Raw genomic sequence first — 22,648 nt, 5'->3', positions numbered from 1 at the left:
GTAGAGAGGACAAAAGAGGACTGCTTGAGCTTAGGGCCATCAGGTGGTTGTGTTGGTCATTAGGACTCTTCACAATATTCTGGTTTTCTCTCCTCTGAACACCTGTTGAGATTCATGTCCCTCTGTCCTTAAAGTTAGGAATGGCCATATCACTTGTCCTATGAACTGTGATTATATGTTCCTTCTTGGCAGAGTGGACACATATCACTTGCCGGCAGAGGCTTTAGGGGTCAGGGGAGGAAAAATTCTCCTGCGCCCTCTTTGGCTCTCTGGTTGGGTCTAAGAAACTGACATAAGAATAACAAAAGAACTTACACACCTTATGGAATTTTTACCTGTTTATGGGGTCCTTCACAAGAAAATGAAGACCCAAACAAGTGACTAGAGCAGGAGGCTTTTATATCTCTTGGGCAACAATAAATCTGTGAAGGATTGACAAGACAAAGGGGTTTGGGATCGTGGCAGTAAGTGGTAAGTGTTGTTTATACAGCCTTGTTGACCCTAACTTCCTTGTCCTGGTGTTAAGGATGTCCCCTTCCTCCTGGTACAGAGACGGTATCTTTCCCATGGGAGACTACTGGGGGAGAGGGCAGGGTACAGGACGTCAGAGTGACCTTCCTTCTTCTGCTGATTTGTGGATGGTCAACATGAGGTGTGGTGTTTTGGGGTGCTCTATCTTGCACCCATCAGGGGCCAGTGAGCAATTTGCTGCTATCTCAGGGACTGGCGACACTCCAGATGGTGGCAGCTCTTTCAGCCCACAGCCTTTGCAAAGACGACATGGAGCAAAGTGCCACTGTCCTGTGACGGACATACCTTGTGAGCAAGAAGTACACTTCTGTTTGAAGTCCCTGTGATCCGGGGATGCTTGTTACTGTAGTATAAGCCAGACTCCCCGACACAGGCAGTTTCCCTAGGTCTAAGATCAAAAGAAAGTCATACTTTTCTCACCACTACAATGACTGTTCCTTTTCTCCACCATTTTTGCTAACGATTTACTGTGTGCCAGTCACGGTTCTATGGCTGGAAATACCGCAACGGACAAAGCCGTCTGCTCTCTCCTCAGACTTGTTCCCGTTGCTTCTTAGCTGCCTGCGGGTTTCTCTCTCTGCGCAGCTTTCTCTGTCCTCTGAGCCGTTGCTCACTGCTTTCTCCTTTGTGCTTCTCCAGCATTCTTTCATGCTGCATCATCTCCCAAATTCCACAAACTTTTTTTTTTTTTTTTTTTTTTTAATGATAAGTAAGAATTCCGATGGGTCCTTTTGCTTGAATGTGATTTGGGATCAAAATGTGAACTTCTCTGTTGGGGTCATGTCCAAAGGCTTTTGCTCTGTGAATTCGAAGTTAGGATCGTCACCAGTGTGTCAGAGCAGACATACAGCACGCTTCCTGGACAGACGTGTGGATGAGGCGGGGGAGGGGACAGCCTCTTGACTGTCACTGTGTCGTCTTTTCCCTTTACTTCGCTGGACCTAGTGCATCTTATCCCAGTGTTTCTTGGTCTTATTTTTATTATTGGCTCTCCCCCAGGTCTTTTCAGGCTCTTTCCCCTCATCCCTCTCACCCCCACAGTGAGATTTTAATGCCACATATGTACTGTGTATCTGTTTCTGTACTGTGTACATATATGTGCTTTATCCAAAAAAAAAAAAAAAAGAGAGAGACCAAGTTTTTGTTGCCTCCTCCCCCAACTGATTTTGCTTGAGAATGCATGCCTTAAACTCATATTTGTAAAGGTAAATTTTTTTTTCCCTTTGTAGGCGGGCATTTCCATGTCAATAAGCTAAGTTTAACCATATTGAAGTAGAACTCTGTTGTCTAATACACCTGTGCTTTTATCATAGCTTTCTTTTTAGCTGATTACCATTTAAATAAGTATGCTAAAATCTTAGTGTATTGAGAACATTGGAAAAGTAAATTTTATATACTTTCCAGAAGTCAGTTTTTTTCCCCTAGGTTAAAAGCCTGTAAACCATGCAGCTTTTCTGTACAGGCCACGTTTGCTTTTTGCTCCTTCGACAAATATTTATTGAGGGCGTCCTGTGCACAAGGCTCTGTGCCGGGTGCTGAAGCCCAGTGGAGTTCAGGCTGGTTCCTTCATGCTCTGTTAGCCCGAGAGCCAGCATGGGCTATGTAAACTGGTCCAGTGCAGAGCTGTTTGTACTAGTTTTTATACGTTACCAACAAAGTATAGTGCCCTTGGGAGTTGCTCTAACCCCTGCGTGGTGTAGTAAGAAGGGTACTTGGTCTTGGTCCTGGGTCCCTAAAGCTCCTGAAACCCTTAGATTCTCCTGAGTGGTGAGGATTTCTTTGGTGCTCAGTAACTCTTGGCCCAGGGGCTTCTAGATAGCATCAGAATGGGGGCTAGTTCCCAGAAAGGCCAAACTTTGATTAAAAGCTTGGAACTTTTCTGCCCTATCCCCTCCAGCCCCAGAAAAGGGAGGGAAGCTGGAGATTGGGTTAATTGCCATTGGTCAATGATTTAATCATTTGTGCCTCTGTAAACCCTAGAGGACAGGATTAAGAGAGCTTCCAGATTGGTGATCACATCAGGGGACTGGGAGGTACACTGAGAGAGGACTTGGAGGCTCTCTGCCCCTCCCCCATATCTCACCCTGTGTCTCTCTTCCATTGGCTTTCCTTGAGTTGTTACCTTTAGAGTAAACCTGTTAAGAGCAAGGAAGGTACTTTCCTGTTCTGTGAGTCGTTCTAGTGAATTATGGAACCAGAGGGAAGGGGTCATGAGAACCCTCAGTGCTGGTTGTTCAGATGTGTGGATAGCCTGGGACTCGAGATTGGCATCTGAAGTGGAGGCGGTCCTGCCAGCCTGAGCCCTTTGACTTGTGGGATCTGACACTAACTTCAGGTAGATTGTGTCAATTACACAGAATTGTGAGCCAGCCCATTGGGTGTCAGAGAGTTGGAGGAGTGCTTTTGGGAAAAAAAGAGCATGTATTTGGTGTCCTGATAGGAAAAAAATCCCTTACCCCTTGTCCATCACCGCAGTGGACCCTCAAGCAACATGGTTTGAACTGCACAGGTCCACTTATATGTGGATTTTTTTTCAGTAGGCACCGTATAGTACTGTAAACATATTTTCTCTTCCTTAAGATTTTCTCAGTGACATTTTTTCTCTAGGCTTTTTCGTTACAAGACTACAATATATAACACATATAACATACAAAATACGTGTTAACTGTTTATGTTATCAGTAAGACTTCCGATCCGCAGTAGGCTCTTTGTAGTTAAGTCCTCAGAGGGTCAAAAGTTATATGTGGATTTTCAGCTATGTAGGGGGTCTGCACACCCTAACTCTACATTGTACAAGGGTACAGGAGTCAACAGCTCTGTGTGTGTGTGTGTGTGTGTGTGTGTGTGTGCTGTATTTTGCTCTCGCTGTCGGAGGTGGTGGTAGACAGACTGGAAGGTAGCGAAACGCTGCACCTGCATGCCAGGAACTAAATCCTGGTAATCCCAGCACAGTAGTAGTTCAATGAAATGGGCAACCAAGAAACAAGTAAGTAATACAGTGGACACCACAAATGAGAAGGGTGTCAAGGAGCAATTAACACTGGGACATTGATAAGTTACTTAGAAAAACAATAGAGTCTTACTCCTCGTGATTTTTAGTCAGAGTATAGGAGCTTAGAACTTAGAGCAATGAAGGTTTCCCTCTGTGAATTAAAATTTAAGATCAACACGAAAGTGTCTTACCTACTCTAACACCTCATTGAATATATTGATCCTATTAGCAGGGCTGTCGTCCTGGGCCCCCTATTCACAAGGGCCCCGCGTTTGGTCCTAATGTTCTCTTGTTGCCCTCTTGAAATTCTGAATTTTCGAACATGGGGCTGTGTTTTCATTTTGCACCGAGCCCTGATAATTAGGTAGCAGTCCCACCCGTGAGACTGGTCATCTATGGAAACCAAGTCACAGAGCCAAGCTTTAAAGAAGTCCATGTCCTCATGTTTTCTGGGAAGTTGGAGCCAACAGGATTAAAGTGTCTGGGCCCCATGAGCAGGACCATCTGTATGGTGTGTGTGGAAGGCTCAAGCTGTCCCAGACTGATGCCACCTAACATTCGTTTTATTAGACAAATAATCTCTTCCTCCCAGCTCTTTCTCAGCAGGCAACCCTTTAATTGTGACTTGGCTTCATGCATGGTCTTCCTGCGGGGAGAGAGCTGGTCATGCTGGCTCCATACTTGATTCAGGGAGTTAGTTACTAAATTGGCATTCTGGTGATATTCCTTAGTGAGGTTCTTTAGTGGGATCCTGCCCGTGAGAGACAGGTCCCCTTCTGTTCGGTTCTGAGCCTGACGGCTGAAGTCCAGCCTTGATGCTGGTGAATTCACCAGAGTCGAGGGCACAATAAGGAGTTAAGAACAAGGGCTCTGGGTTCAGCCAGACCCTGCTGGGATCAGATATTGGCCCTGTCCTCCTAGAGTGTGTGATCTGGGCCAAGATACATAAGCTCTCTCTGCCCTAGTCTTTCATCTGTCAGGTACTGAAAGGAAACCTGTCTGTCTTAGGGTTGTTGTGAGACTGAATGAGGAAATAGACAGTAGGTCAGTGTTTCTCACCCTCAGCACTGTGGACATTTTGAGCCGGTGGTCATAGGTTGCCGGGACGGGCGCTGCCCCTTGGCATTGTAGTATGTTCGTCAGAATCGTTGACGGCCCTCAGTAACCAGTGGCTTCCGCATCAGTCCCACAGCTGTAACAATTGAAATGTCCTCAGATGTTGTCAGTTGTCCTCTGGGGGCCAAAACTGGCCCTGGTTAAGAGTCCCTCACTCACTGGCCAGGAGTGTGTGTGGATACACAGGAGTGTGCGTGGAGTGTGTAGATAGAGCAGCGCCTGGAGGAAAGAAAGCTAATGTCAGGTTTTATAATCATAATGGCAGTACTAGTACTAATGATAGTACTCTTCGTGCCATCCTGAGGCTTCTGGAAAGACATTTGTCAGCTTGTCGCTGATCCTCTGTTCCTTAAATTTCTACATCCCTGGCAGAGTACAGTCCATATGAATTAAAGGGTAAATGTTAAAAAAAAAAAATCTACTTTTAAAAAAATGAAAGAGAAGTAATCTTTAGATTTGCAAACAAAGAAGGAGCTTCCTAGCTCAAAACCAGTGGTGTTTTTGTGATGTTTACTTTTGAGTTTAAATCATATTGGGGAATTTTCTTCCTTGATCTCATTGCATTAAAAATGAGCATGTAGGGGCGCCTGGGTGGCTCAGTGGGTTAAGCCACTGCCTTCGGCTCAGGTCATGATCTCAGGGTCCTGGGATCGAGTCCCACATCGGGCTCTCTGCTCAGCAAGAAGCCTGCTTCCCTCTCTCTCTCTCTCTGCCTTCCTCTCCGTCTACTTGTGATCTCTCTCTGTCAAATTAAAAAAAAAAAAAAAATCTTTAAAAATGAGCATGTATAACCTATAACCACTCGGTAGTTATAGTGAAAAAGGAAACTGGATAAAATGATCATGAGAAATACAACAAAGTACTGTTAGGAAACTGGTATAAACCAAAAAGAAAATCAGATGCATACCGAGATTCCTCACAAAGACAAAGACATATAGTCAGTTTATAAACAGTGGAACATAGTTCAAATTCAAAATAATTTTTTAAAATTTCAATAATTTTTTTCATCTAAATTGGCAAAGATTTAAGCAGTAACATCCATTTCTGTTGTCTAATTTAGAGGAATCTTTTTACACATTCTTTGTAGGACAGTGGGTGGGTGTAGTCCTTTTAGAAGGACGCTTGGTAGTAAGTACGCCTTAAAACTTGTCATATCTGTTAGCCCCCAAAAATAACATTTGGAAATAATTCCTATAGCATAATCTGAAATGTAGACAAATATTTATGCATGAAGATGTTTATTGCAAGCTTATTTTAATAGAAGCCAGCCAAGAGTCTAGCATTAAGGGAGTGGTTAACTCCAGCTTATGGTAAACAATCAGCAGTCCTTAAAACAATTTTTGCAAAATGTTTCTAATGGCACGTCAAATTCTTACACAGTGTTAAATTAAAAAAGCAAGTTTTAACAATGCATATGCTGTATGAAATCCACTCAAAATAAAGACCAGGAAGGAATATGAACACATTTAACCTATTTGCTCTTGGAAGATTGGCTTAGGGATAATTTATGAAAGGTACTCATAACTATGATTAAATTGATCATTTCATAGCAAACTTAGGCTTTTTGGTCCGTTCTTGAAGTAATTTTTAGATGTCATGCATTTCTATAGCTTAGAAACGAAGGTGGAGGAGGTGAAGCTATGTTTCTCTGAATAACAGAAAGCAGAAAGCAATTGTCATTGTCTTAAAGTGCAGCTTTATATTTTAAATAAAGTCATTATAAATTCCAATAGGGAATCATCTTTTGAGCGTAGATGCCTTGCCCTGGATGAAATGAATTAATGTTTTATATTATGGTTCTTTTTTTGTTTATCAATTTTTAAGGTGTATTTATTTTAGTATATTTCTTGATAGAATAATCTTTTAAATGTCCATTTTTATTTTTATAGTATGTGCAGAAGCTTATAATCCTGATGAAGAAGAAGATGATGCAGAGTCCAGGGTATGTAAATTCCTTAATAAATTAATTTTAAATTATACTCCCTTATCAGATCAGGAATATGATTTTAGAAAGAGGTTAACAGGCATATAGATTGACAAGAAGCATAATGGACTATTTTGACTGTTTCTTTTCTAGTCTTCTCTCTGATAGCTTACTTCTACTTCAAGTTCTATAGAATTACTTTTCTCCAAAGAAAAAGATCTTGTTCTTTGGATAAAAGGAAAGATGAACATAAAAACTCACTGTAGTTGTGGTTTTATTTCTTTTACAAAAATACAGCCTGGTGATGGAAAATGTTTTTAGCTATCTTTCTCGTAGCATTAATGCTATTTTTCTGACAGTGTTTCTAGTAAAGAAAAATACTAGGGAAAGCCTTCTTTCTGTTCCTACCAATTTATAACAACAGAAGCTTATTCTGAAACAAACATACAAAAATCACGGTAGAATTATATCTAAAGTACCAGTATAAAAGTTCTTACTCTTTGATATCTATGAATCTAATTGTTTGCTGAGAAACTGATTTCTTGAAGGTCATAATGTTTTTGTAAGAATTTGTCCAGTGTTGTTTGAAGCAGTTTTTAAACTATGTCCTTCCTTCACCTATTATTTATTTAGTAAAGAGTAAACTAAATAAGAGATAACTGTGCCTGAAAATGGAAAGTAATAATTTACCCTTTTTTTTTTTTTTTTTTTTTTTTTTGAGTACTTTCTTGGCAAAAGCTCCTGTTTTCTGTTTGGACTCAAATGATAAACAAAAATTTATTTCTGTAGCTCTGACAAATACTTAAATAAGATTGAATTTTAATATGGAAAAGCCAATACTGCATCCCTAAGTCATTACATCATGAAGCTCCCTGAAATTGATGTAAAATCCAGTGGTAGAAAGATCAGGAGTCTTATCTTGAAGGTCTGGAAGGAAATCCCATTTCAATTCCCATACCCGTGGGGATTCCCACCAGCAGTGTGCGGGGAGCTCACTGTTTGCTACCAGAACATAAATTAATTTGATAATGTCTATAAATTCTGGCCTGAAATGTTTCCTTAGGATTAAGATTTTACTAATGCATAGCATGCTGTTAGTACTTGGTGTAGTTGTAAAAACTAGGCTGTCCCCATTGTGTCTTTGATTTATGTATCTAGCAGAAACAATAATGGGTGACTTTGAAGAGTACATACATTCTTTATATTTGCGTATTAAGGTATACATGATAAAACTTAGTAATTGAGATGTATGATGGGCTGGTTTAATTAAGTGAGAATCTAAATTGAATGACATCTCAAAAGTTGGTTTAAAAACGATATACCATATCTCCTAGACTCAGACTATTAGCTACCATTTTGATCGATGTGATAGGTAAAGTGATTGATTGGCTGGGTCACTCAAGTTAATTCCTAACTGTCTTGTTGGGGAGGTGGTACTTGTTAAGATTCATTTGGCTATGTCAAAGAACCCAATCACATTGAGATAAAAATTTAAAAAAAGAAAATACTGAAGAAAATTCTTGGACGTATGCTTAGAAATCTTATAGAATTCCAGAAAGAATTGAGAAAAAAAAGCAAAATAACCCAAGCTGTGGCTGGTGGGCCAGAGCAAGCCCACCTCTGGGGACCTTCCATAGCCATGGTGCAGTACTTAGAGTGTTATCTTAGAAAGACACTTGGCTGCCAATAGTTCTTCATGCTGGGACTCTCAGCTGGAAGTCTCAGTTTCCCTGGGAGAGTTTCTCATGGACCCAGCTTTGGGAGGACCAGGGACAAGGGCAACCTTTGGCTACCAGACACCACTTTTAAATGAAGGCAGTTCCTAGAGAAGGATGAATCTTTCTGAGCTGGGCATTCACTGCGGGAGCTGTCCCCTCTAACACCCTCCATGTTACTTTTAATAGTTTTTTTCCAATTTATTTATTTTAGTTATTAAGTGCTTCAGGTTCTCCATTAGTTTGACAGAACAGTCAAACTAACAGTCTAAACATGTTACTAAAAACTGCACTGTTTTTTTGGTCATAGATACTACACGGCAAATTGCACCTAGCCCTTGGAAATTATTCTTACAGATTTCAGAATTAATTGGCTCTAAGCATATATTGGAAAATGTAAGGAAAACATATATTTTGATAAAGTGCCATTTCATTTGAACATTTTGTATTTCACAGACCATGTATCAAATCCTTAAGTCTCAGATTAGTATAAATAAGTATTCTTTGATACAAATTCGAAGAAAATTTTAAATACTTAAGATGGATTTTGGGGGCGCCTGGGTGGCTCAGTGGGTTAAGCCTCTGCCTTCCGCTCAGGTCATGGTCTCCGATCGAGCCCCGCATCATGCTCTCTGCTCAGTAGGGAGCCTGCTTCCCCCCCCCACTCTCTGCCTGCCTCTCTGCCTACTTGTGACCTCTCTGTCAAATAAATAAATAAAATCTTAAAAAAAAAAGATGGATTTTGGGAAAATCACAAATTAGATTTTACCTTTAATAAATGAAGATATAGGGGTGCCTGGCTGTGTCAGTCAATGGAGCATGCAACTTTCCATCTCGGGTTTGTGAGTTCAAGCCTTGTGTTGAGTGTAGAAATTACTTTAAAAAAATCTTTAAAAAAATAAATGAAAATATAAGAATTACATATATACATCTAACATGTAGCTCTTCTGGTAGAGAAGAGCTGGTAATTTTAAGAACGGGTCATTTCTTTGTTATGTTCCTCAAGATTTTGGGGGAGTGCCTTCTGTATGCCTGGCTGGGTGCTAGGAATTTCAGGGGTGAGTACTGTGGGAAAAGTCCCTGCCATCTTGGGGCACAGAGACTAATAGCAGAATTAAACAACAAGCCAGTAAATTAATGAACAGTTACAAGATATGAAGTGCCCAAAGGATGATAAAATAAAACCATACCCCACGTCGACAGGGTCCCTAATTAGATGGACTGGTTGCAAGATGTCTCCTTGAGGTGGGACCAGAAGGTGGCGAAAGGTGGTGAAGGGGAACCTTGCCACAAAGCCCAGGAGCCGGTTTCGCTTGGCCCCAGCGCCCCAGCATGGGAGCCCTTGGTAGTTCTGAGCACAGGCAGGTGTGGCTGCGGACTGGGTGGCTGAGGTGATGGTGGCGAAGGAAGGATGGGCATTTAATGCACAGTAAATGCAATGGAATCCATCCAGGTGTTCTGATTTGAATTTTTTAAAGGTTACCTTCAGCTCTGTGTGGACAAATAGGAAACTATCTTGTACAGATATGCCTTGCTTAGCAGAATAGATTTGCAGTGTTTTCTTTGGAGAAAATGTCTATATAAATTTTATTTATGAATTGGTTTTCTAATTTTTTTAAATGAAAGACACCAGAGCTTTAGAGCAGGAGCTGGCAAACTTTTTCTGTAAACCTTTTTTTTTTTTTTAACTGAAAAATTTGCTCTTTCTAGGTAATAAATATTTTAGTCTTTGAGGGGCTGTACAGTTTCTGTCCAAGCTACTTGCTCTGCTGTTGTAGCTTGCAAACAGCTATGGATAATACATAAATGGATGAATATGGCTGTGTTCTGTTAAAACTTTATTTCTAGGGGCACCTGGCTGGCTCATTCGGTGGCATGTGCAACTCTTGATCTCGGGGTCATGAGCTCAAGCCTCATATTGGGTGTAGAGCTTACTTTAAAAAAAAAAAAGAAAGAAAACCAAAATCAAAAACCCAAAAAACTTTATTATAGACACTTGAATTTGAATTTATTATTTTCACATGTCAAGAAGTATTAATTCTTCTGCTTTTTTTCTCCAAATCGTTCTTAGCTTAAGGGCCATGCAAAAGGAAACTTGTCCTTCAGGCCACAGTTTGCTGACCCTGGTTTAGACCATAAATACTATAGCCAACCTGGCTGGGGTGAACCCTAGCTCTACAGCTCTGAACTTTCTGACACTGAAGAAATGACTTAGGCAAGTTTGTTTTAACATATGAGATCATGCAGGATTTTTCTTCCTGTCTGACTGATTTTACTTAGCATAAATTATTACTTGCTTCATGGGTCAGTCACTAGGATAAAAGGAGTTTACACTTTTAAAGCCCTTAAACCAGTGCCTGGCACATAATAAATGCTACATAATTATTGGTTTAACAAATAAGATTTTTACCCTGAAATCATAAATAAAACTTAATTTAAAAAACCAGAGTGACTTCTAGTGTAATGAAAATCGCATTTGGGTATACTGTTTAGTCACACCCTTAGTTATCCAGGTGCAGACCTATATGGGATCCCACCAAATGAAACAGAAAACGAGAGTCTTAGACGTGGGAGAGCATCTTCTGAGCGCTTGGTTACAGGGCAGAAGCCTCAAAGCCTCAAGGAGTCACTGGTTTCGAACTGTCTGCTCTCCGGAACACAGAGCAGGATTTTAATGCGGGGTCTGTAAAAGATAGAAGGCTCTGGGCACCAAGGAGTGAGGCTGGGGAGAGGGGACAGAGGGAGAATGGAAAGCAGGGGGAGCCAGAGACCACAGCAGCAGTGGCAGGATTGAAAACCAAGACTGAAAAGGGTTAATGCATATGCATGCCCAGTAGTAGGAGAGAGAGAGAGAAGAGGAAAAGCTGTTGTGTGAGGGGTTCCCACAGAGTAAAGACTTAAATTGTTAAGAAGAGTAAAGCAGGTGCAAGATGGTGCTAAGAATGATTAAAGAAGACTGGGTGATCCGGACAAGCCCTGGCACTTCCTGAAGCGGGGTCCAGAGACCTGTGAGACCGGGTGGAAGGCAGGAAGCGTTCATGGAATAAGGGGTGAGGGACGAGAAATAAGTATGGAGCCCAGAGTTGGCTTGGCTTTGGGGCTTGGCTAACTGGCTACGCCACGTTTCTGGTGCATTCATTGGGACACGAAGGCTATCTGAATTGTGGTTTGCTGACACGGCTCCCTGGGCTGCAGCACCTCTGTCTTAGGCCTAGAATGTTTTATGTTTTTTTTCCCCAACGATGCCATGGTATCCCTAACTTTTTCTCTCTGAGGACAGAGCTTCTCAACAGGCAAGACTTTTTTTTTTTTTTTTTTTTTAAGATTTTATTTATTTGGGAGAGTGAGAGAAAATGGGGGAGGGGCAGAGCAAGGGAGAGAAAGCGTCTCCAGCAGGCTCCACACTCAGCGCAGAGCCCGATGTGGGGCCCAATCCCACAATCCTGAGATCACCACCTGAAACCAAGAGCCAGCCACTCGACCAACTGCGCCTGCCAGGCGCCTCTCAGCAGGCAGATGCTTTATGATTGCTTCAGTTTGAAGTTCTCCTTGGAGAAGTGTCTTTTTGTTTTGTTTTATTGTGTTAATCTTCCTGATGTGAAGTAGGGAGATATGAATTTTGGCTGGTATGGTTTCTTCAGTGCCCTAATTTAAAAAGTCTCTTGTATAGTAAGCAAGGAGTTAGTAGGTACCAGGGTCTGCTTTTTCTGGGTCCATATGTCATCTTAAAATCTGGATCAAGGTTAATATTGATTAGATAGTAAATAAAAGTTTGCATATATCTTACCCATATGGGAAAAAATACAGTGATGTACTCTCCCACTGGCTAATACTCTTCTGTGTAGTGTATAAATAGTACACATACAAGCATACCTTGCTTTCAGACCACCGAAATGAATCAAATAATTGCAGTAAAACCAATCAAATGAATTGTTTTCCCAGGGCATATAAAAGTTATGTGTGTACTCTGTTTTCATCTGTTTAACATACAATAAATAGCATTATGTCTTAAAAAAACAATGGACATGCCTTAATTAAAAATATACTTTACTGGGGCACCTGGGTGGCTCAGTGGGTTAATAAGCCTCTGCCTTCGGCTCAGGTCATGATCTTAGGGTCCTGGGATTGAGCCCCACATCGGTCTCTCTGCTCAGTGGGGAGCCTGCTTCCCCCTCTCTCTCTGACTGCCTCTCTGCCTACTTGTGATCTCTGTCAAATAAATGAATAAAATCTTTATATATATATATATATATATATACACACACACATATACACACTTTATTGCTAAAAAATGCTAACCATCATCTGAGCTTTCAGCAAGTCCTGATAACTGATCACAGATCACCATAACCAGCACAGTCATAATGGAAAGGTCTGAAATATTGCAAGAATTACCAAGATGTAACACAGAGAGATGAAGTGAGCAAATGCTGCTGGAAAAATGGCCCTCCCTTAGCACAGCATTGCCACGCACCTCCGATTCACAAACACATCCCAGCTGTGAGGCTCGCTAAGGTGATGTCAGTAAAACAAGGTGTACGCCTGAATACTATGAATTTCCTTTATTCGTCTTGGGCCTATGATTTTCATTAATTTTTAGCCACCTGAGATGGGTTTGAAATGCTGATTCTAATTTCCCATTGTGGGTCCTGGTATATTCATGGGCACAGAACCCCCCACAGCCCGATTCCAGCTGCTCTGATGGTGGGGCCAGGGACAGAGGAACTGGGACATACGCTGGCAGCGGCCACAGCTGCGCTCGGAACATCCAGGATGTTCTGTGCTCGGTGGTCCAGGAGGGTGGCCGTCTCTTGCCTCTCAACTCATTTTATAGTTACGGACTACCAGTGTTCGCAAAAGAATGGGCCTTTTGGCTCAAGTGGGTTGCGCCTTCTGCTGGTCAAAGGGGACTCTGGAGAGGTGACACGCCACACTTACGGAGGGCATTTGGTTGGTCTTCACTCTCCTTGAATGACACTTTAGGAAGAAGAGACTACACCGGTTTTCTTCGAGCTCATTCTAAATTGAGCACACCAGGACTTTTGGGTTCATTTTTCCTCAAATCCACACTCTCTTAGTACGTCACCCCGTGTTGACTCGCTCCCTTCAGAAAACTGCCCTCCGTGGGGATGGTGTCGTACGTAAAAATGTATTTAACATCTAGTGCCCTATACGTGTAAGAATTTACTGGCTTCGAGAGCCTGTCACGTTTCAAAGGAAAGAGCTCCCTCCTGAAAGGACAAAGTGGCGGAGTATGGAACAGTATTAGAGAGTATCAGGATAGTATTAAACAGAATGAAGGCAGTCTCCAGACCGTCAGCATAGCAGTTGCAGACAGTTGTCCTGTATGTTCCCACTGGTGGGGGGTGTCTTGGGGTCTTCAGTGAATAAGCCATCACAGACCTTTACAAAATGAACTTGCTAACCTGGGGGAGCACTCGATGGAAAAGCAGTCAGGCATGCTGTGGATAAGGCTGCACCCCCACCCCAGACAAAGCTGTATGACTTTCCCTCACTCGGGGGAGCTGAGAGCTCGCATCTGCTCCCCCAAAGCGGACCTCAGCACTGACAATTCTGCCCTCCAACGTCCTGCGGGGAAGTTTTATGCCTATCATAAGACAGTAGACTGATGTGTTTGTTAATTTGCTTTTAGATTATACATCCCAAAACTGATGATCAAAGAAATCGATTGCAAGAGGCTTGCAAGGACATCCTGCTCTTTAAGAACCTCGATCCGGTAAGTGACACCATAGTGACTAGCGATAGTTTTTTTGTTTCAGCGTCACAGAGTGAAAAATGGTGCAGGGTCTTGACAAGCTAACATCACCCTGGATGACGTAACCCCCTGCCCCCCAAGCAGCCCTAAGCTTGGGAGAAGCAGTGTCCTTGCAGCCTGGAGCACACAGGCCAGCCGGCCTGCCCCCTTGTCCGCGGAAGACATTATCTCATCCCTCCAGGTTACAAGTGTAGCCTGAGAAACGGCCCAGATGAAGGGAGGGCGGGACCTCACATTCTTTGTACATCCAGGGGGAATGTGAAGGGTGGATTGCTGCTCTTTTGGGCTAGTGATAATAATGATATTTTAGTGTATAACTTTTGTATTCTACTTATTTTGAAAGTAACATTTTACTTCACTGTAAAGGTAGAGGGATTTTTTTTCCTTTATAAGGATTTTGAAATCTCTGGTTTTTGGTTCTGGATGCTTTTTTAGAAACCCCTCTTGGTATGAGTAGGCCTGAGGTTCACATTTTGTCCTGTACTCAGACCTGAATGTTCTCTTTCTTCATCTCATGTTATGCTTCCTCATTGCTGTGTGGTCATTCGGGTTGCCTTGATCCTGCTGCCATGACCCAAATGTGGAAACGGAGTCAACTTTTATAGGTTACCCCAACTTTTTAAAAATATATATATATTTTTTTAATTTCTTTTTTTTTTTTTTTTTTTTTTGAGAGAGAGAGAGAGTATGAAGGAGCATGAGCAGGGAGTAGGTCAGAGGGAGAGGGAGAGGGGGAAGCAGGCTCCCCATTGAGCAAGGGGCTCCATCCCAGTACCCAAGCTGAAGGCAGATGCTTAACCAACTGAGCCTGCCAGATGCCCCTTAACTCAGCTTTTTTTGGTCAAATGCAGTATCTTATAGTTTTCAGATTGATGCCCTGGAACATTAGATTAAGGTCTACTCTTTTTAAGATGAGGTCTTCTTAAATCCATTTTTATAAAGAGGAAGGTATGTATTGTACTGAGTGTTGGGACACACTGGGACACACTGAAACATCTTTTTAAGATCTTTTGTTTTGAATACATGATTGAATTTGAATTGAAATTGAATTTTGATTGAATACATGATTCTATTATGTCCTCCAGGAACGGGGATTACATTTTTTGACTTTGGATACTGTTTTAGGACCACATGTTATAAGTTTTGTCCACTTAGACTCAGGTCCTCTAGAATTCTTGTTGAGTTTGCAAAACTGTGAGCTCTAAAGAATGGGGTTGTTGATTGTTTGTCCTAATAATGGAAGATTAAGAAATGAAATTCAGGGGCACCTGGGTGGCTCAGTCAGTTAAGCACCTGACTCCTGATTTCAGCTCGGGTCGTGATCTCAGGGTGGTGAGATTGAGCCCCACACTGGGATCTACATTGGGCATGGAGCCTGCTTAAGATTCTTTCTCTCTCTCTCTCTCTCTCCCTCCCTCCTGCCTCCCCAACCCTCTCAAAAAAAGAAAGGAAAAGAAAAAAAGAAATGGAATTAAGATAGAAAATTTAGAAATTTAGGAATGGAAATATTTTCTTGTAGTGTTAAGTACTAGAATAAGTGACTAAAGGGAATTTGTAAAATTTTGATGGGCTTCCAAATAATCTGTCTTCTCATTTATCTAGAATAATGACTGTGACATAAAGGACACTAAAACTGTATGATCTCTAATCATCTTCCACCAATAAGAGTCCAAATAATGATTGGTGGAAAGATACAACTTTGTGTGTTGGGGGGGGGTTGGGATTAAACTAATTGAGTATTTAACTTTTTTCCTCCAGATACACACAAAGACAGCTATAAAATTAATACCCAGTTTTACCCTTAGGGGTGGGCTTCCACTCAGGAGATCTATTTTTCGACTAGAATGTTCCGTGGGAGAATTTCCAAGCTGTCCAGAAGCAGGGCTTTTTGCGCTCTCCTATGTCTGTCACCAAAGCGTCTTTCTCAGAAGGCAGGGTCTGGTTCACTAGGTCTGTGGTGGAGCCTGAGAGTCTGCATTTCTCACGGGCTCTCAGGCAAGGGAGGGGCGCCTGGCCCACAGCCCCGCTTCCCGTAGCGAGGACGCGCACCAGCCGTGAAATGGTCCTGCTCTGGATTTTGGTGACTGCTGCGTGTTATTCTGCGTGCGCACTTTCCTGCTGAGTCGAAGCCGCATTTTGCGGCTTGGGCCGTGACGGAACAGTGCTCTCCGTGGCCTGGGCGCCAAGTGATAAACCAGCGGGAGCCAGATGGCTGCCAGGCCTGTTCTCCTAAGATGCCGCCACCTGTCCTTACTGCTCCTCACCGTTAGAGTGACTTTTCTCACTGTTTCACCTTTGAGTCTTAAAAGCACTGTGAACATTTTGGATGCGTTTAAAGTAATTTTTGAAAAGCTTTCACTAGTATATTCTGGCCAGGAACATGTCTACTTAGTTCAAGTGGTGTTTTTTATAAACAGTAAATTTTTTTAGCATTTTTTTGCTGCAGTGTCGAAGGTCTTCAATACATGTATTTTAAAGGCCAGTTCATGGCCGGGGGAGAAAGAAAAAACCAGTTCACGAAATTACGAAATTCATGAATTATCATTATTAAATATTTTGTAGGGGAAGAAGCTAATATATTTACATAGTTGATTCCAATAGATTTTTTTTTTTTTTAATGTGAGCTCAAGCTGTCTTGATTTATTTGCCCTACTATCCCCAGTCCTTCTGGGAATGATGCAAAATATAGATGAGTAAAACTTTATTTTTCTCAATAAATTACCACCTGGAACAAAAAACAAAAAACCCTCCCCAGACATGGCAGATTGAAGATTTTAGGTTAAGCTCATGTTTTAAACAGTCTTCTAGATTTTCATGATACACATTTTTTTTTTTACAGTGACCCGGATGCATTTAAAGTGAATTACATATTCAACTCCAATCACCTGCTTATACAACAGCTTTCAGTTCAATGCCCTGACTGCTCATTGTGCTCCAGAGCCCATATAAGCCTTTTTAGGGATGCTGCAGAAATACTGAGACATGGCTTTTGTCCTCTTGGAACTTATAATTTGATGAGGGATTCAGAAGCAGTTTGGTACCTGACCAGTGCTGTGATGGAGTCAGGACACTGTGTGAGGAGAGGGTCTCTCAGCCCCACATGGGGATTTGGGAAGCTGGGGAGGCTGCCTGAGCTGAGCCTCAGAAAGTGAGTAGGAAGGAGGTTGCCCATGGAAGGAAAGGGAAGGGAGTGTTCTCACGGGTGCCTGCGCCAGCAGACACAGTGGCGAGTGCTTAGGTACATGTGTGCCATGTCCTCAAGGACCCTTCTTGAGTGCCCCCTATAAGGTCAGCCACATACTGTAGGCAGCGGGAAGTCACCATTGAAACATTTTAAGCACAGAAAGTAACAATCAAATGTGTCTGAGGTCACTGCTATGGCAGGATGGAGAGTAGAAAGGGGGGAAATGGGCTTACGGAAGGGAATAAGAGGATGGGTTTCATAAAATATTCAGGGTTAGCAGAAGTTGGCACTTTTTAGGGACCAAATGATTGACCTGATGGAAAGGGTTTAGGATGACTCCCCCTGTCTTGCTGGGAATGAACATGAGCTGGTATCTTTTTCTGAAATGGGAAAATTTGGAGGAGGAAGGGCACGCAGTAACTGTCGACTAAAAGGAAGAATGATCTTGGCCTTTTACCTACTATCTCATCTCAACTCCCTGAAGTCATTGTTTAGCTTGGAAGTCTTGCTCCTCCTGGGCCTCTGGACATTTTTCCTGGGAGAGCTGTATATTCATATGTTGCGCACAGCATTTATAATTATTAATCTCTTTGAAGATATCCTTTTCATGAATATTTAATGCTCGACTCCGTAGGCCATTTTTCTTCTGAAATATTTCTAATTTGAGGCAAACGGAAATAATTTTCTTATGCTCCATGATAGGTTCTTTGGTTAATGGAGAGTAAATTGTTATTTTTGAAGTTAGAGAACTTTCATCGAGCTCAAATTTGCTTTCTGTAGAATAAGATGTGGATTTCCTACTGTAGTTGTCAGTCACTGGGATAAGCCTCTGCATATTAAATATTTCCTAAGTTCTTTTCACTCTGTGCATAATTATGGGGAATTGCATTTTGATTGATTAAAACAGACACATGTCACAGTGACAAGTTCTAGAAGAAATGATTATTCTGTATTTTACCAGGAATTACTTTTTTATATATCCATGTGTGAATTCCTAAGCTTTATAATGTTTTAAAATGCAGCTAAATACCAAGGCAACAAAAAAATTTATTAGAGCACTGTATTTCATTTTTTTCCCCTCCATTTGACATTTAGAGAAAGAGCTAATCAATAAAGCTGATATTTTCTCTCCATCTGGACTAAATATAAGTAGTAAGAGCTACAAAATATTAGTAAACCATTTAATCAAACTTCATAATTTTGATAGGTGACCATATGCTGCCTGGTTGATGAACTCATTTGGATAAAATGGTCCCTGCGGGGCCAATTAGCAGCACATCCAGACAGCACTGCTTGTTGGCCACACTGGCTTCATCTTCCACAGGGGCTCCTGTTTCACAAGCAGGTGTCACAGGTCACGCAGGGACCCAGGAAGGGGACGAAAACCCCTTCCTGCAGGACCCAGCCCCATCATTCCTCCAGAAGCTTCGTTAGCCCTGTGAAGATGTATGTTCTCTGTTCCAATGGACAGCTTGGGTTTTTAATTACAAGTTCTAAGTCTGTGTGCATATACAATTTATAAAAATCCAAAAAGAACAAAAGAGTAGTCAGGGAGAAGAGTAGTCAAGGAGAGTAGTCAGGGAGAACTACAGGGGAAGGAGTCGCCTCGCAACCCAGCTTCTCAGGAGCCATGTGCTCTGAGCATTTCCATGGGTATTTCTCCAGGGTTATGCCCTGTACAGATTATTATGTTGTTTTTTAAAATTTCAGTGGCAGCAAACTCTCTGCAGTGTCCTGCCCTGTTCTTTTTACTTGACAATATATCCGTATTTGTAGAGGTTCTGTATTTTTTTAAAAATTATTTGTATCAAAAAAATTACTTGTTTCAATATGATTTTATAAAAGCTTAAATTGGTAGCATTTACATATTTTAAAGCTAAACCAGGAAAACACATTAATATTTTGCTGTTGTCTCATTTACTAAATTTGTATAGATAGCCAAGGAGGGCCCACATTGTCAAAATAATATTACAAAAGAAGAGCAAAGTTGAGGGACTCACACTTGCCAGTTTCAAAACTTTTACTACAGGGACACCTGGGTGGCTCAGTCTTTTAAGCAGCTGACTCCTGGTTTTAGCTCAGGTCACGATCTCAGGGTCATGAGATCGAGACCCTCTTGGGCTCCACACTCAACGGGGAGTCTGCTTGAGATTCTCTCTCTGCCTCTGCCTTTCTCCCCTTTTCTCTCTAAAATAAATAAATAAATCTTAAAAACAAAACAAAAACAACAACGACACCTGTACTACAGAGCTCCAAGAATAAAAACAATGTGTTACTGACCTGGGTATACACACCGAACAGTTGAATAGAATTGAGAGTCTAGAAACAAACCTGTACATTTGATTTATACATTTGATTTGAAGGCCATTTGATTTTTGATGAGAGTGCCAAGACCATTCAGTGGGGAAAGAATAATCCCTTCTACAGATGGTGCTGGGACCATTGGATATCCACACACAAAGGAACCAAGTTGGACCCCCTCCTTTATACTGTACAAAAAAATTAACTCAGAATGGATCCAGGACCTAAATATAAGCTCCCAAACTGTAAAAACTCCTAGAAGAAAACTCAAGGGTTTGGGGCACCTGGGTGGCTCAGTGGGTTAAAGCCTCTGCCTTCAGCTTGGGTCATGATCCCAGGGTCCTGGGATCGAGCCCCGCATCGGGCTCTCTGCTCAGCAGGGAGCCTACCTCCCCCACCCCCACCTGCCTCTCTGCCTACTTGTGATTTCTGTCTGTCAAATAAATAAATAAAATCTTAAAAAAAAAAAAAAGAAAAGAAAACACAAGGATTCGTCTTCATGCCCTTGGATTTAGCAGTGGATTCCAAAAATAGGAATATGAAAAGAAAAGAAAGAAACTGGGCTTCATAAAAAAATAAAAAATTTTGTGCATCAAAGGACATTATTGAAAAAAATGAAAGACTTTCTACGAAATGGGAGAAAATAATTATAGATCATCTATATATATAAAGGCCTAGTAGCCAAAATATATAAAGAACTCTTACAACTCAACAACAAAATAACAACCTTACTTAAAATTAGGCAAAATACTTGAATAGACATTCTCCAAAAAAGATATACAAATGACCAGTAAACACATGAAAAGATTCTCAGCATGGCTAGTCATGAGGGAAATGCCAATCCTGAAACCATAATGAAATACCAGCCCAGTACTCCTAGGTGTGTGTCTATATACAAATTTTTTAAGAAGGGAAAATAACAAGTTGATGAGGATGTGAAGAAGTTGGAACTTCATTGCTGGTGGGAGAGAAAATGGTTTACAGACTGTGGAATATGGCTTGGCAGTTGCTCAAAAGGTTAAACCTAGAATTACCATAGGACTTGGTAGTTCCACTCCTCAGTATAACCCAGAAGAATGGATGTAAATATTCAGACAAATCCTTGAATATGACTGTTCCATAGCTGCACTATTCACAGTAGCAAAAAGGTGGAAACAATCCAAGTGTCCATTGGGGGTGAATGGGTAAACGAATTGTGGTATATTTACAGCGGAATACTATTCATCCATAAAAAGGAATAAAGTAGGATTATCCAGAACAAGGATGAACCTTGAAAACCTTATGCTGAGTGAAATAAGGCAGAAGGAAAAGGTCACACTGTATGATTGCATTGTAGGAAATACCAGATTAGGGGGATCATAGAGACAGAGGAACAGGTAGGTGTTGCCAGGGGCCAGTGGGGGGAGAAGAGCAAAGTGACAGCTTAGTGGGCACAGGCCTACTTTTTGGAGTGATGAAGATGTTTAGAAACTAAGAACTGGTGGTTACACAACTTTGTGGCCACTGAATTGTTCACTTAACCATAGTTGATTTTATGAGAAACTTAACCTCACAAAAAAAATCATGTATATATAATTCATCTGAGCATTTAGTGTCAATATTTAGTGTCAATATAAAGTGACATTAGTGTCACTTTAAGGAGGCATTTAAATCAACAGTTTACAGAATCAGTCACTGTGGCACCTCCACAAAATCCCTGGGTTCCACAAAACCCAGTTTGAGAAACACTGAGCTCTTTTGTCTGTCTGGGGGGGTCTTTGAATTGTTCCTGTATTTGTTCTAAGGAAAGGTTTCTTCACTTTCTAGTTTATCCTCACTAGCTAAAGTTTACTCTGAAGCCTTGTCAACCACACTTTAGCAGAATAAAAATTTTATGTAGTGTAAGTAGTTGTTGAAGAATAGGTTTGACGTTTCTGACTTCGGTTTTAATAAATCTGCCCTAGGGAGGTAAATGGTTGCTTCTTGAAGAGAACCAGTGTGATGAGGAACCATGATAACAAATCTACCATTGTCATTTTGGGGTTTGCCTTTCATCTTGTTTTTCAGTTCTGTTGTTTTGTTTTTGGTGCTAATCCAAACAGGATTGGAGTTAGAATTTGAATTCACTAAGTGTTTAGGTAATCTCTACATAAATTCTAGTGATGACTAAACATAAGGAAGTTTTAAGAACAGATAATCTTTAAAAGACATTTGCAGTCATTCTTTATGAATCTGGTCATTTTCATTGCCAAGATTCTATTTCATTTAGACGTTGTGGTTTGCAGGTTCATTTTTCAATATATTAAAGTGGTGGTCGTTGCACTGAAATATTCTGAAATAAGCTAATTATAATTTCATTGAGGTACTGAATATGAAAGGAAGGAAATGTATAGCCACCTCATTTGTTAGGTGGTACGAACAGCTGTCCTGTGTGTGTGTGTGTGTTTGAAAGATTTAATGGCAGTGATGATGTTTCTGTGTCTTCGAGCTGGTTCACAGAAATATAAAGCCGGTTACGGTTAGTTAAGTGAACGTACTGTAGACAAACGTAAGAATCGTATCTTTTCTTTTGAAAAAATAGGAGCAGATGTCTCAAGTGTTAGATGCCATGTTTGAAAAACTGGTCAAAGAAGGGGAGCATGTAATTGATCAAGGAGATGATGGTGACAACTTCTACGTGATCGATAGGTAAGTCTCGTGTAACCTCCCTGCTGAAATGTAATGAACCTTCCGTATAAAACCTCAGCGGTTCTAGTAACGACTGGCAAATTAATATTTGATAGTTGCTGTTACCTCTTTATTCTTTATTCTTGGAAGCCTGCTGTGAATGCGTGTGGTGCAGCTACATTAGATCACAAAAAAAGGCCTCGTTCATAGAAGAACGGGTGATTTGGGTCAGTTAAATCTATAAATCTCGGGCATTTACTGTGAGCCGCCTCGTTTATTAATTTTGTCTTGAGAGGAGGCCTGTTACACTTAGAAGGGACAGCATCTGGGGTGCTGAGTCGCATAACTCAATCTGTTCTTTTTTTATTAACAATAAAGTAAAACATGCACATGGTGGAGAGGGTAGTTTATGTTCTTTCCAGAAATTGTGTATGCATTCTTGTGCATTAAAACCTTGTAGAAA

General features: G+C 41.2%; 1 protein-coding gene across 1 annotated transcript in view; it reads left to right on the top strand.

Moving 5' to 3' along the window:
* PRKAR2B (protein kinase cAMP-dependent type II regulatory subunit beta) overlaps positions 1–22,648 on the top strand; it is a 98,713-nt gene that overhangs the window by 60,170 nt on the left and 15,895 nt on the right. Inside the window, exons 3-5 of the mRNA XM_047694101.1 lie at positions 6,529–6,581; positions 13,932–14,015; positions 22,100–22,206. Of these exons, the coding sequence (XP_047550057.1) occupies positions 6,529–6,581; positions 13,932–14,015; positions 22,100–22,206 (244 nt within the window). The remainder of the gene's footprint in view (positions 1–6,528; positions 6,582–13,931; positions 14,016–22,099; positions 22,207–22,648) is intronic.

The sequence above is a fragment of the Lutra lutra genome, chromosome 11 (genome assembly GCF_902655055.1).
Source record: "Lutra lutra chromosome 11, mLutLut1.2, whole genome shotgun sequence".
In the NCBI taxonomy this organism is placed as follows: Eukaryota; Metazoa; Chordata; class Mammalia; order Carnivora; family Mustelidae; genus Lutra; species Lutra lutra.
The sequence above is the reverse complement of the archived record's forward strand: the minus strand, read 5'-3'. Positions and strand labels throughout refer to the sequence as shown.